The following is a 12,621-nucleotide window of genomic DNA, read 5'->3' as shown; positions in this document are numbered from 1 at the left end:
TTTTTATTTGTTCATGTGGTTCAAATCTGTTTTTTCCTTTAAAAAAAAAAACAACTCCCTTTGGGACCATGTCAGCTCTTTATGCAGAACCTTCAAGAACGTCTTGTTGATTCCCACCTCTCTCTCCATTTCCTGGACCTCTGTGGCCCAACAGTTTTAATCTTGTCTCCTCTAGTAGTTGTGTGGCATTTACCTCTCAGCATTAGTGTTCCTTCTTTAAAGTGGTGACTCACGGTCAGGGTTTACCGATACTTGGGCTTGTTGTGAGGCACAGATGAGATCATGCACAAGAAGGTACTTAACTATAACGGACTAACCACACATAACACACTGGTTTTTATTTAATAGTAGTTAGTGACCTATTAAATCCTGTATTTTATTACAGAAATATCCGCTACCATTTCAGTGCTTATTGCGTGCTGGCCATTTTGTCAGGCTCTTTGCTTACGCGCTCTCTAAGCTTCAAAATAATTCTGAAAGTGGGAAAAACGTAGGAATCCAGTAACGTGGCCTGGGTTAGCGGCCCGGAGTGGGAGATCCAGGGTGAACTCTCAGTCTGAGTGATGACTCCATGCCCACCACGTTTTGCTGCTGCATGCGAATGTCAGGAGCATTTGGTTACCAGCAGAGCCAGTGAGAAGAACTCTTTACAAGCAGATTTGAGCTTCTGTCTTTCTGAAAACCTCTTAGTGTCCCACGTATCTTGTATTTTCTGCCTCCAGGGTGAAAGAAGTGGAAGAGCTATGCAAGGGGGGCCTCGAGTCTGTGTACTCTCTCTACCCCACACTCAGCAGGCTGCAGGCCATCGGCGAGCTTGAGAACATCGGGGAGCTGTTCTCTAGGTATGTGGTTCGGACGACTTTGTAATGAACTCTCAAGTGCAGCTCTGCTGTTTTCTCTCTGCAGTGACTTACAAAACAAGAAAAGAGGCTGTCAGTAGGTTTGTTTCTTTTATCAAGATATGTCGATTAGCCTCGTGAGCTGTGCTCTTAGTAAAAGAAGCATTTTCAAAAATATTTATTGTAAAAATACAAGTTTTTGGAATTTAGCATCATTGTGCTTTCTTCTTCACAGCTCTTCCCCTCTCGTACCCCAGATAAAATTGTTTTTTCCTGGTGGTTTGCCAGAGCGCATGGTACGCCATTCTGTTGTAGCCCTGCGTTGGATCAGTGTCGTTCTAGGTGTCCTCCGCAGTGCTGTCCTAGAAGCTTCCGAAAGTAGCTGTCATTTCCTAGTCCTCCCTTTGTCATCTTCTTCCTGTTCCTGCTTCCTCTCGATTCCTGTCAGTGCAGGGGTCCTGAAGGATCGGACAGTACTTCTTCGTGTGGACTTTTCATGTAAACTAGTTGTACAGTATGCATTTTCTCTTCTTTTAATAAATAATGTTTGCCAGGTGCCAGTATTTCTCTCACTGAATTGTGATTTCTTTAACAACTGTAATTATGCATAGAGTCATCCCTGTGCATAGTTGGGCACAGTAGAAATTAATGCGTTCACTTCATTTCCTTGCTGACGTGTCTGCTTTTGCCACAGGGAGCGCTGGAGCAGGACTGGGGGTGTAGGCGTGTTGTGTGACGGGCCTGATGAATGTCTTCTCTTTTCAGAAGAATATATACTTAGAAATGCTGCTTTTTGTGAGGTTGAAGAGCATTTTTAAGAAAATCCTTAAAGATGTTCATCGTCTGTAGCTCCTGTGTTTTGTAGCTTTCTAAACTTTGGGCCTTCTTTCAAATTTCTAGTGTCATTACTGCAAAAACCCTTTGTATTATATCTTAAATATAGAACCTGCACAATAGGGATTTTGTTTTCTTCTTTCTCTTGCTTACGTGAATTCTGATTGTGCTTTCAGATCAGGCACGGACAGGCAACCCTCTGAAGTTTATGCTAAGTGGCGGAAACACTCCCAGCTTCTCAAAGACAGTGATTTCAGTTTTCAGGAGCCCATCATGGCTCTCCGCACGGTCATTTTGGAGATCCTGTTGGAAAAGGAAATGGAGAACTCCCAGAGAGAATGTTTTAGGGACATTCTCACCAAGCACCTTGTAGAACTCTCCATACTAGCCCGAACTGTCGGGAACACTCAGGTAATAGGATTCAAAACCGTGTAGTCTCACCCCGTGACCTTTCCTTTTATGACAGAAAATAGAAAGCATGAGTGAAACAGAAATGTCATTGAGAAACAGACTGCTATAAAAATATTGTTTAGCATAATTGTTCAAGATTTCCCATTTTGGCATCAGACCTGAGTTAAAGCCTTGGACAGGGACTTACCTTCTCTAAGCCTGTTTTCTGGTTCTAAGATGATAAGATACCTAACTTACTATATTGATAACAGTTCAGTGATGGTACACAGTGTGCGTATGCACACATACACGTACATACATACGCTTGTATGTAAATACGTACTTACGAGAAAAACAGGCAGATGTGGGGCTGGGGGAGGCAGGTAGAGATGTGCTTAAGACGGTCCTGACACATAATTGTCAGTGAATGCTGGTTACCGCTGTCGTGATGATTATTCACGGTAGTAGTAGTAATAGTAAAAGTATTTATTCCTGTATGTCCTTTTCATTTCAGCTCCCTGAAAGGGCAATATTTCAAATTAAACAGTATAATCCAGCTAGTTGTGGAGTCTCTGAGTGGCAGCTGGAGGAAGCACAAGTATTTTGGGCAAAAAAGGAGCAGAGTCTTGCCCTGAGTATTCTCAAGCAAATGATCAAGAAGTTGGATGCCAGTTGTGCAGAGGTTCACTTTTTTTTATTGACTGAATTAATTCCTGTTATAAAAAAGTTACTGTGCTTTAAAATATTTTTAATAAAGCCACAGTGAAGTTACTGGTCCATGAACAGGAAATTGTAAAAAAGGAGCCTGGAAAATTAGTATTTGTAAAAGAAGTCTAGAAAATACTCATTTTTTTCTATTTGCAGTAATTCTATCAGTCCAACTTGTGGTAGATTGATTTGATTTATCCCAATGTTAAGCCTTTTTTTTTTTTAACTTTACATAGAATTGGAGAAGAATGTGTGGGAAACAGACATGAAAGAGCTACTCTAGGCACAGGCGGGGTGGGGAGAAAGAGCTACTGTAAGTTTGAAATAAATAGGAGAGGAAAGGCGTGAGAGAACAGAAGTTAAAAGAAGAGCGTGTTGGAGTGACTGTCAGCCCACCTACTTAGGGAGTCCCACGTCTGATACTTTCTTTACCGTCGCCTGCCGGCTACTGACGACTTGTCGGTCTCTGTAGTTCTCTCTCCGGCGCGTGATGGGGATGGAGTAGAGGCGTTGTAGCAGTCACGCTGTGCTGGCCGGACACACACGTGCTCAGTGACGCCCAGCTGACCGCGCTCTGGTCCTCGTTACCCGAGAGCTCGTCACTGTGCCACAGCACTGGGAGCTGACACAGTATGATGTTTGCTGGTCGCCCAACAAGTGTAGCCTGAAGTAGGTCTGGCTATGGGTGCCCACCCTCCTCGTACCTTGTTAGTGTTGGTGTTGCCCTCGGCATATTAGGGGTAATGACAGGACTCAGGTCACAGGGTTCTTGAACCTTGAACCTCTTGAACTGCGGTAATACACACCGATAGAGCCTCTGCAAAGTGCCTAGCTTATATGAGTGTTCAGGAATTGTGAGCTGCTCCAATAGGAGAGATTGTTTCATGAAACTTACCTACTTGTCATTATTAAAATCGTTGTATGGTGAAAGCAGATGAGGAAAAACATTTTTAACCTGCTTTTCCCCCCACATGGAACGTACTTGCGTATAGTCATAGTGGTGAATTACATTTTAAGGTTTTGCTTTTTGTATACAGAATGATCCTGACCTAAGACTTATCTACGCAGAATGTCTGAGAGTTTGTGGCACCTGGTTAGCGGAAACTTGCCTAGAAAACCCTGCGGTCATCATGCAGACCTATCTAGAAAAGGTAAGCTTTTCTAACAACCCTTGAGAGTTGCTCAGCATGAACACACTGTTGTAGCTCTGTGTAATTTTTAAGGCAGAATGAAGTACAGTGGTAAAAAAGAAGGACCCTGTTTTGAAAGTAAGCCCAGATGTGTCCTCCCTCTACCCCCTACCACTAGCTACTCTCTTAACCAGCTGTTTCTGATCATTTCTCCATTTATTTATCTACGAAAAGAGCTGATAGAAGGAACATGCACGTCAGTCTTTATTCCTTTGTAATCTCAGCCACCCTACAAGTAGGACTCGCACTTCTGCGCTCCAGCCCCTTTCAACCTTCCTGTTGCTCCTTCTTACTCCTTTAGTTTAATTAATTTTGGAATAGCTAGTGTAGCATGAAAATCATAATAGGACTGTCTTTAAATTTAATGGAGGCCTTTGTTTTTGTACAGTTCTTTAAAATATTAGCTGTTGGGGTTATTTCTACACTGTCAGAGCTGTTTGAAAATTTAAAATACTGTACTTCATATAATTTAGCTTAACCGTATATATGGTTCATATATATGTATAAATTGAACTTTAGTGCGGTATTTCTTTGATTTGAGTGATTCTTTAGATGCATTTAGTATCTCTATATAATATAAAGGGATTGTGTTTTCTTCAAGGCAGTGGAAGTTGCTAGAAATTACGATGGAGAAAGCAGTGATGAGCTTAGAAATGGAAAAATGAAAGCATTTCTCTCATTAGCACGGTTCTCGGACACTCAGTACCAGAGAATTGAAAACTACATGAAATCATCAGAGTTTGAAAACAAGCAGGCTCTTCTGAAAAGGGCCAAAGAGGAAGTGGGCCTTCTTAGGGAACATAAAATCCAGACCAACAGGTAATGAGATGTCTCCCAGTGAAAGTGGTAAGATACACAGAGATACGGTGACTGTATACGGAGAGATGTACTGAACCAGAGCATGAATTCATGCCGTGTGATTCTAGGTGCACTGTAGAGTGTAGAGCTTTTTGGGTTTGTTGGTATCATAGTTAAAAAGAGGTGTTTAATTTAAATACAGAAGAGTAATCTCTTCCGATGTAATCAAACCCTTCTTCAGACCTGCCTTTGTCTGGCATACAATAGGGAAAGTAGAGTTAAATAGGCATCTTGGGGAGGGTCCACTTTGTCCCTGGTTGCCTAGAATGGCTTTTGAATTGCACAGACTTTCAGTTACTAAAAGGAAGTTTGTTCCCTTATAATTTTTAGAATTTTGCTTTTTCTCCTGGGATGGACACCTGACTGTTGATTTGTGTTGTGGGTTTTGTGTTTTCTTTTAATTATCCAATGCAAGATACACAGTAAAGGTCCAGCGGGAGCTGGAGCTGGATGAATGTGCGCTCCGTGCACTGAAAGAGGACCGGAAACGTTTCTTATGTAAAGCAGTTGAAAATTACATCAGTTGCTTACTGAGTGGAGAAGGACATGATATGTGGATATTCCGTCTTTGTTCCCTCTGGCTTGAAAATTCTGGAGTTTCTGAAGTCAATGGCATGATGAAGGCGAGTCTTCTTTTTGAATCCAGTGCTCTCGCCCGCGCTCGATAAGCTCAGACAGAAGCCCACCGGCGTCAGGGACTCGTACGTTCTTTGTGTCCTTGGTGTTTGGTTCGGTGCTCTACTCAGAGGGTCGTGATGAGTTCCAGTGACGCAGGTGTATGCAGAGAGGAGAGCATGTAGTTCCGTCCTTGCCTGTACCCTCTCAGTGACCACTGGGAGATGCCAGGGTGCCAGACTGGGAGATTGGGAAGGCAGCTGATGATGCTGTGACCCCAGGCGGGGTTTTCCTCCTGCTTCATCTTTTCTGAGATTTTTACAGTGAATTACTTTTGTAAATGAAAAATAAAGTTTTAGGACAACATTAAGGCAGTAGTATTTCGTAAGTTTTTATTTAAAAATTTTAGATTTTATTGATGATATTAAAGTTATGCTTACAGGACCTATATTGGCAACCAATTTGAAGCTTACAAGTAAAATGTTTCTTCTGGATGAAAAGAATGATAAGCCTCATGATAGATAGAAGCAATCTCTGCTGCTAGTACTCATTGAATCCTGTTAGTTTTAGCATACAGGGCACAAGTTACTCCATTGTATTATGCACCGACTTCTCCGTAGTCGAGATCACAATACCCTCAGATCCACATTTGTCCTCCTTGGGTTCACTGGAATGAAATCAGTGCGAGTGTTCCAGTTCTGAATACAGTTTAATTTAGGATCAAATACTGTGACTCACCAGTGAATCGATCTAGAATACCCATCAGGAAGACTAAGAGAATGTCAAGGGAAAAAATGTAATCAGCGAAGTGTTATTAACAAGTAGATGCTTGTGCTGGTAGCATTTATCTTACAGTAATTTATTTGCTTGGATGTGAGACTTTTTTAAATGCATTGTTTCTTAAGGCTTTTTTTTTTTTTTTTATGGTAGACCGATGGAATGAAGATTCCATCATACAAATTTTTGCCTCTTATGTACCAGTTGGCTGCTAGAATGGGGACCAAAATGATGGGGGGCCTTGGATTTCATGAAGTCCTCAATAATGTAAGTAAACCTGAAAATCAAAACACAGCTGCTTTTCTTTCATATATTATACATTACCGTTCCACTCTAGGAAATGAAAATATAGAAGTATTTTAGTCATTCGTCTTTATTATGCTGTAAAAGGGCGGGAATAAGAATTTCCTTTTGTCTCATCTCTCCGTTCTCTGTCATTTCTCCCTGTTCCTCCGTCTCACACACACGCTCTACCCACGGCGGCATCGGGTGGAGAAGCACATAGCTGTAACGCCAAACAAAAGGAAAAATGTTACGGATTTTCTAGTTTTGTTTGATTGGTTGGTTGCATAAAACTAATAGTTCTTTATTTTTTGACAGCTTATCTCTAGAATTTCAATGGATCACCCCCATCACACTTTGTTTATTATACTGGCCTTAGCAAATGCAAACAAAGATGAATTTTTGACGAAACCAGAGGCAGCAAGAAGGAATAGAATAATTAAAAATGCACCTAAACAAAGCTCTCCGCTCGATGAGGTATTTGGATTAAACATACATACCTTTTTGAATTGTAGTATTCATATTTTCCCACAATATTCCTTTCTTTTTTTTCTAAAGCTTTTATTTATTTATTTGACAGAGAGGGAACACAAGCAGGGGGAGTGGGAGAGGGAGAAGCAGGTCTCCAGGAGAGCAGGGAGCCCGATGGGGGGCTCCATCCCAGGACTCTGGGATCATGACCTGAGCTGAAAGCAGACGCTTAATGACTGAGCCACGCAGGCACCCCAATATTCCTTTCTTAAATCTCAGGGATTCTAAGAATGTGTGTTGACCGTATTCAGTTTTCAAATCCTTTGTTGTTATGCCACCTAAAACTGGTTCAAAATTCCTGAATATTCTCCAAGCATAGTGGATACCAATACTTTTTTCTCTCACAGCATCGAGCAAAGAAAAAATACATTTCAAAATACACCCAAGTCCTTTACTGTTGATATTATTCTACTTTTGATGTATTTCATTCATAAGGTGACTATTTTATTCGTTTCTGAGTGATTATAATCTTTCCAATGTTTAGTGCATATATTTTGCTTTTCCTTTTGTTATGACTCTGAAAAGTTTAAGTCTTGGGTATTTCTTTATGTAATGTTTTTTTGTTTTTTCTTTTTGAATAGGATCGAACTGAGGCTGCAAACAGAATAATACATACTATCAGAAGTAGGAGACCTCAGATGGTCAGAAGTGTTGAGGCTCTCTGTGATGCTTATATCATATTAGCAAACTTAGATGCCGCTCAGTGGAAGACTCAGAGAAGTAGGTGTTTGAAAGAATGACAGTTGATTTTACACTATGTTTTTCTCTGGACAGATATATTCATTACAGAGCCTAATATGTAATCTCTCTAACTTACCTACGTCACATTCATTACAGACATGGAGGTCCTTATGATTACACTTTACACATTGTCCAGAGCTGAATTTTTATCCAGTAGCTTCAGCAACCCCTAGTCACTTACCATTTGATATCTTCTGTCATCTCGTAATATATGACTGCACTGAATTAATTGATTTCTCTGGGTAATCTCCTGGTACAAATACTTGTCGCAGAGAATTAATTGCGTAGAGGCAAATCCATTAAAATAACTGAATAACTGACAGTTTTCAGGGTCAAAGGTTTCTTAAAATGATGTTGTTACTCACCGTGCCCTAGGTCTTAAAAATGAGAAGGCTTTACCATTTCCTCCATAAGCATTAGAATGCCTTGCATGTAATCCTTCACTCTTCTTACTGTGTCTGTTCAAATAATTATAAACTGCTGTAATATTTGGTTAGGGGTATACACTTAGAAGTCTCTCTCCCCATATTTTAACAATTGTATTCCCTTTTATGTTCAGAATCAGGTCTTTGCATTTAAGTTCTTTTTTTTTTTTTTAAGGTTTTATTTATTTATTTGACAGAGACAGTGAGAGCAGGAACACAAGCAGGGGGAGTGGGAGAGGGAGAAGCAGGCTTCCCGCTGAGCAGGGAGCCCGATGCGGGACTTGATGCCAGGACTCCGGGATCATGACCTGAGCCGAAGGCAGCCGCTTAACGACTGAGCGACCCAGGCGCCCTGCATTTAAGTTCTTAATACTTGAAAAAAAGAATGAGAATTCTCGTAGTATTCCTCTAAGCAAACAAAGCATATTGATCGTCACATCCTTTGGTTACATTTAATAGTAATGTGGCGGGAGTACATTACCTGTGTAGTGTGCAGACCGTTGTGTAATTATCTTAAGGTGCTCGGCCTGGGCTGTCGGCTGGGTTCTGGCCTAATTACTCATGCCAGGTTACCTGCAAAGTCAGGTGTAAGCCTTATCAGCTGTTGCCGTGCTCTGGCCCCGAGCTGCGTTGTGTCCCGAGCCCTGGGTCTTCATTTCTGGATCGGGGCCTAAAGCGCAGATGAGCCACAGGTTGCGTCTGCTTCAGAGCTGTTCCTCAGTGTGTGGTTGTCACCAGACCTCTTTATTTTAAATACAGAAGGCATAAATATCCCAGCAGACCAGCCAATTACTAAGCTGAAGAATTTAGAAGATGTCGTTGTTCCAACTATGGAAATTAAGGTAATTTACTATTACCTGTCTTGATTTTTCTATTGAACTGAATTCCTCTTAATTAGGTTAACTGTTTGAAATAGATCAAAAGTGGTTAAAGATCAGCACTTTCATTTGTTTTAACCTTTAGTTTCTTTACAGATTCCCTTTACCTAAGTCTTAAAATACTTAAAGGACTCTCCTGCTTTCTTTTCTTTTGCCTTCAGTTTTACACCTTCTGTCTTCCTTGTGAGGAAGGTTTGTAGACTGTTACCTTTAGTGGCTAAAAGAAGAAAAGTTTCTATGTGCTTGGCAAGAAATTTTTAACTTGGCAAGAAAGTCCCTAAATGCTTCATATTTTAAAAAGTCTGTGTGTTAGAATGTATTGACTGTCATGTATTGTGCTATTAACACAGTATGTGTTACAGTATTAAATTAACTGTAATATGCATGATACTTTTAGCTACGTTGTGCTGATATTTTATTGCTAGAAATACCAAGTTGGCAGGGATATATGTAATAATAGATGTTATAGTTTAGTAATGGACTGTTAACTACAGAGAACATACTGATGGTGACCAGAGGGGAGGTGGGTGGGCGGATAGGGGAAACGGGGGATGAGGATGAAGGAGTGCACCTGTCATGATGAGCACCAGCTAACGTATGGAAGTGCTGAATCAGTATATTGTGCACCGGAAACTAATAACTATAAGTTAAATAACTGGAATTAAAATAGAAACTTTAAAAATTTTTCAAAAGGATCATTTGACTACATTCTTAGTATATGTAGTTATTTGAGTTGAAATGTAGCTGCATCATATGGATTAACTAAGACCTTTCTGACTACACTAGCAAAAGTATTTAGCTGAATATTTCCTGAAAATGCCGGAGTTAGCAGTTCAACCTAGAAGATCACTCCCCACACTTTTCTAAAAATTTACCTTACTATGTTTTTGTGAGACATTTACTGTTTCTCAGAGGACTTAACAGACAAAGTCAGCAGTGAGACCTGAAACCAGGTTCTTTAGTAGCTTTTTGGCAACACTATTCTAACACTGTGTGCCCCAGCATTAGTGAGAGATGTTTAGAGAGGTGACTTCATAAACCTTTCCAGTGTTAAATTTTGTTTCTTTCATTTAAACAAGAAGTAAATTATCACTTGAGCTCTTAACCCACAGCACATTGTCATTCATTCCTCTGTTTAATATTAAAATTGTCGTTTATAATTCATTCTTCTTTAAAGCACATAGTGTAACCTGACCTCTTCTCTCATTTATATGCTTTATTAGGTGGACCCCACCGGAGAATACGGAAATCTGGTGACTATACAATCATTTAAAGCAGAATTTCGTTTAGCAGGAGGTTTAAATTTACCTAAAATAATAGACTGTTTGGGCTCTGATGGCAAGGAAAGGAGACAGCTCGTCAAGGTGAGACTCCCCCCCCAGGGGTGTGGTCCTTAGTGTCTTAGTGAAAAAAGTTAAAGCAAAACTGTAGTTGATATTTACTTCCTGCTTTGGGTCTTTATTTTTCTTCTCAAAAATTGCAAGTGAGGAAAACTTATAGAATATAAATACATTATTTTCTAGAAGCAGATTGCTTTTCTTCAATTTTTTGTGTCTCTGGAAGGCCAGCATTGTAACAGTTGATTGAAGTAAAAGAATACTTTTAACACGTACGGATATGATGAAGTTAACAATCCGCTTGCTTGTCATGGAAAAACTGTTCAGGTGATAGTTGCTTATTTTCTTGAAGAGTTCAAGTTGAAGGCCCTTGCTTCAAGAATCCTGAGTGTGGCACTGGGCCAGCTGCTAGTAAATGTATCAGAAAGGGGACGGCATTCCTCGCTTACTCTGCTCCCAAGTTCTCCGGGCCGTGCTGGGAATTCGTGGAGGAGTTCCAGTGAGCCTAATCCCAGAAGCATTGAGGGGGAACGTTTTTCTAAACTCGTCTGCCTACCCATGTTACAGCATATTCTAAATGAAAGACTAGGTCTTAGTTATTTAAGAGACTGTGAAAAGGAGTACAGAGGCTCAGATGGATTTCTGAGCACCCTTTCTTTGTCCTCATGCTCTCTGTGCGATTTTATCATAAAATGGACTGTGCCCAGTTGCTCGTGCTTTGCTTACTCTGAAGGGCCGTGACGACCTGAGACAGGATGCGGTCATGCAGCAGGTTTTCCAGATGTGTAACAAGTTACTGCAGAGGAACACGGAGACCAGGAAGAGGAAACTGACTATCTGCACCTACAAGGTGACTACTTCGCGCTTCTGCCCCTTCATCAAGAGCCTAGAAAAGATGCCATCACCCAGATGAGCGCTCAGCCAGTGTTTTCTGTGAGAGTAAACATTTTAGACTTTGTGGGCCATACAAGGTCTCTGTGGCATGGTGATTGGAAAAATACACATTGTGGATGGTGGCTCAGGAGTCCCGGTCCTTTTGCCATTTGGGCACCTTCCCTGCTAATCATGAAGCCCTGTTTTTCCCTGTAGTTAGTCTAAAAAGAAGTCTTTTGTCAGATCACATACAGTATTTGGAAGGGCTGGTTCCTGACAAGATGAGTGGGTTCCGTAGAGATCTAAGAGACACCTGAGGCTCAGCAAGTTTAAAGTAGAACTTCTGATGAATACCTCCACCCCCCAAAAACCGCACACCAAACACGTCTCCTCCTCACAGATGAGCAGATGGCACAACCTTCCCCCAGTCGCTCGGTCCAAAGGCAGGAGGCGGTCTTGTCTTTTTCTTTTAATTACTCTTGGAAATTTCAAACATATATGAAAGTATATAGAATAATGTAATGAATTCCCTTGTACCATCACCCCGTTTCAGTAGTGATCAGCTCATGGATAATCTGTTTCATTTCTACTTCTCCCTACTTCCTTCCCTTCAGTATTATTTTGAAACAAAATGTCCTATCATTTCATCTGTAAACATTTATTTCAGTGTGTAGTTGTATAAGATAACGTCTCTTTAAAAAAACAAAACAGAACCACAATACTGTCACTCCTAAAAGAGCAGTAATTCCTAACTATCGTGTAGGAATGTCAGCATCATTTTAAACTCCTCTCTCTCAGAGCTCACACCTGTTCCGTCGGCACGTCCTCACCGGCCTGCGTTCGTGGAGTCACTGTTCCCGCCCCTGCCCTCCCCACCCTGCAGTCACGTCTCCTCGATCGTGTCTCACTGGCCCCTTCCTTCTTCCCTGTGCCACCAAAACTCCTTTATTCACAGTCGTGAGGATGATCTATTTAAGAGTCTGAGACAGACTAACTATGTCCATTTCCTGTTCCGAACTCCAGATGAGTTCACGTATCCCTGAATGAAAGTGATGGGCCTCTGCTGTTCTCTCCGCAGCTTCATCTGCCGCTCTCCCCACCCTCCGCTCTGACTTTCTCCCTGTGACGGCTCAGCTGCTCTTCCTGCTGTGGCTGAGATCCGGCACTTTGGTGTCACGTCCGGGCTTCCCTCCCCTCGGCCTGGAATACTCTTCCCTCAGGTCCCGTCCTCCGTCTCTCACTTCATTCAGGTTTCTCTCTGTGTCACCACCTCACAGAGGCCTTCTCTGACCATGTCTCTCTTAGTCACTTTTTTAAAATGCCTGTTTTGTTCTATTAAACAC

General features: G+C 41.3%; 1 protein-coding gene across 7 annotated transcripts in view; it reads left to right on the top strand.

The window, feature by feature from the left end:
* ATM (ATM serine/threonine kinase) overlaps nt 1-12,621 on the top strand; it is a 126,370-nt gene that overhangs the window by 97,584 nt on the left and 16,165 nt on the right. For 5 of the 7 annotated variants that reach the window (XM_078059043.1, XM_078059044.1, XM_078059045.1 and 2 more), the window contains 12 exons: nt 723-842; nt 1,850-2,084; nt 2,578-2,745; nt 3,809-3,922; nt 4,563-4,780; nt 5,235-5,442; nt 6,365-6,478; nt 6,812-6,970; nt 7,606-7,744; nt 8,950-9,032; nt 10,292-10,432; nt 11,139-11,255. In XM_078059043.1, coding sequence (XP_077915169.1) covers nt 723-842; nt 1,850-2,084; nt 2,578-2,745; nt 3,809-3,922; nt 4,563-4,780; nt 5,235-5,442; nt 6,365-6,478; nt 6,812-6,970; nt 7,606-7,744; nt 8,950-9,032; nt 10,292-10,432; nt 11,139-11,255 — 1,816 coding nt within the window. Of the gene's footprint in view, nt 1-722; nt 843-1,849; nt 2,085-2,577; nt 2,746-3,808; nt 3,923-4,543; nt 4,781-5,234; nt 5,443-6,364; nt 6,479-6,811; nt 6,971-7,371; nt 7,480-7,605; nt 7,745-8,949; nt 9,033-10,291; nt 10,433-11,138; nt 11,256-12,621 lie in introns of those variants that run through there. The other 2 variants (XM_078059047.1, XM_078059048.1) reach the window with 2 other exon arrangements.

The sequence above is a fragment of the Halichoerus grypus genome, chromosome 11, assembly GCF_964656455.1.
Source record: "Halichoerus grypus chromosome 11, mHalGry1.hap1.1, whole genome shotgun sequence".
NCBI classification, from domain to species: domain Eukaryota; kingdom Metazoa; phylum Chordata; class Mammalia; order Carnivora; family Phocidae; genus Halichoerus; species Halichoerus grypus.
This window is presented reverse-complemented; position numbering and strand designations above follow the sequence as displayed.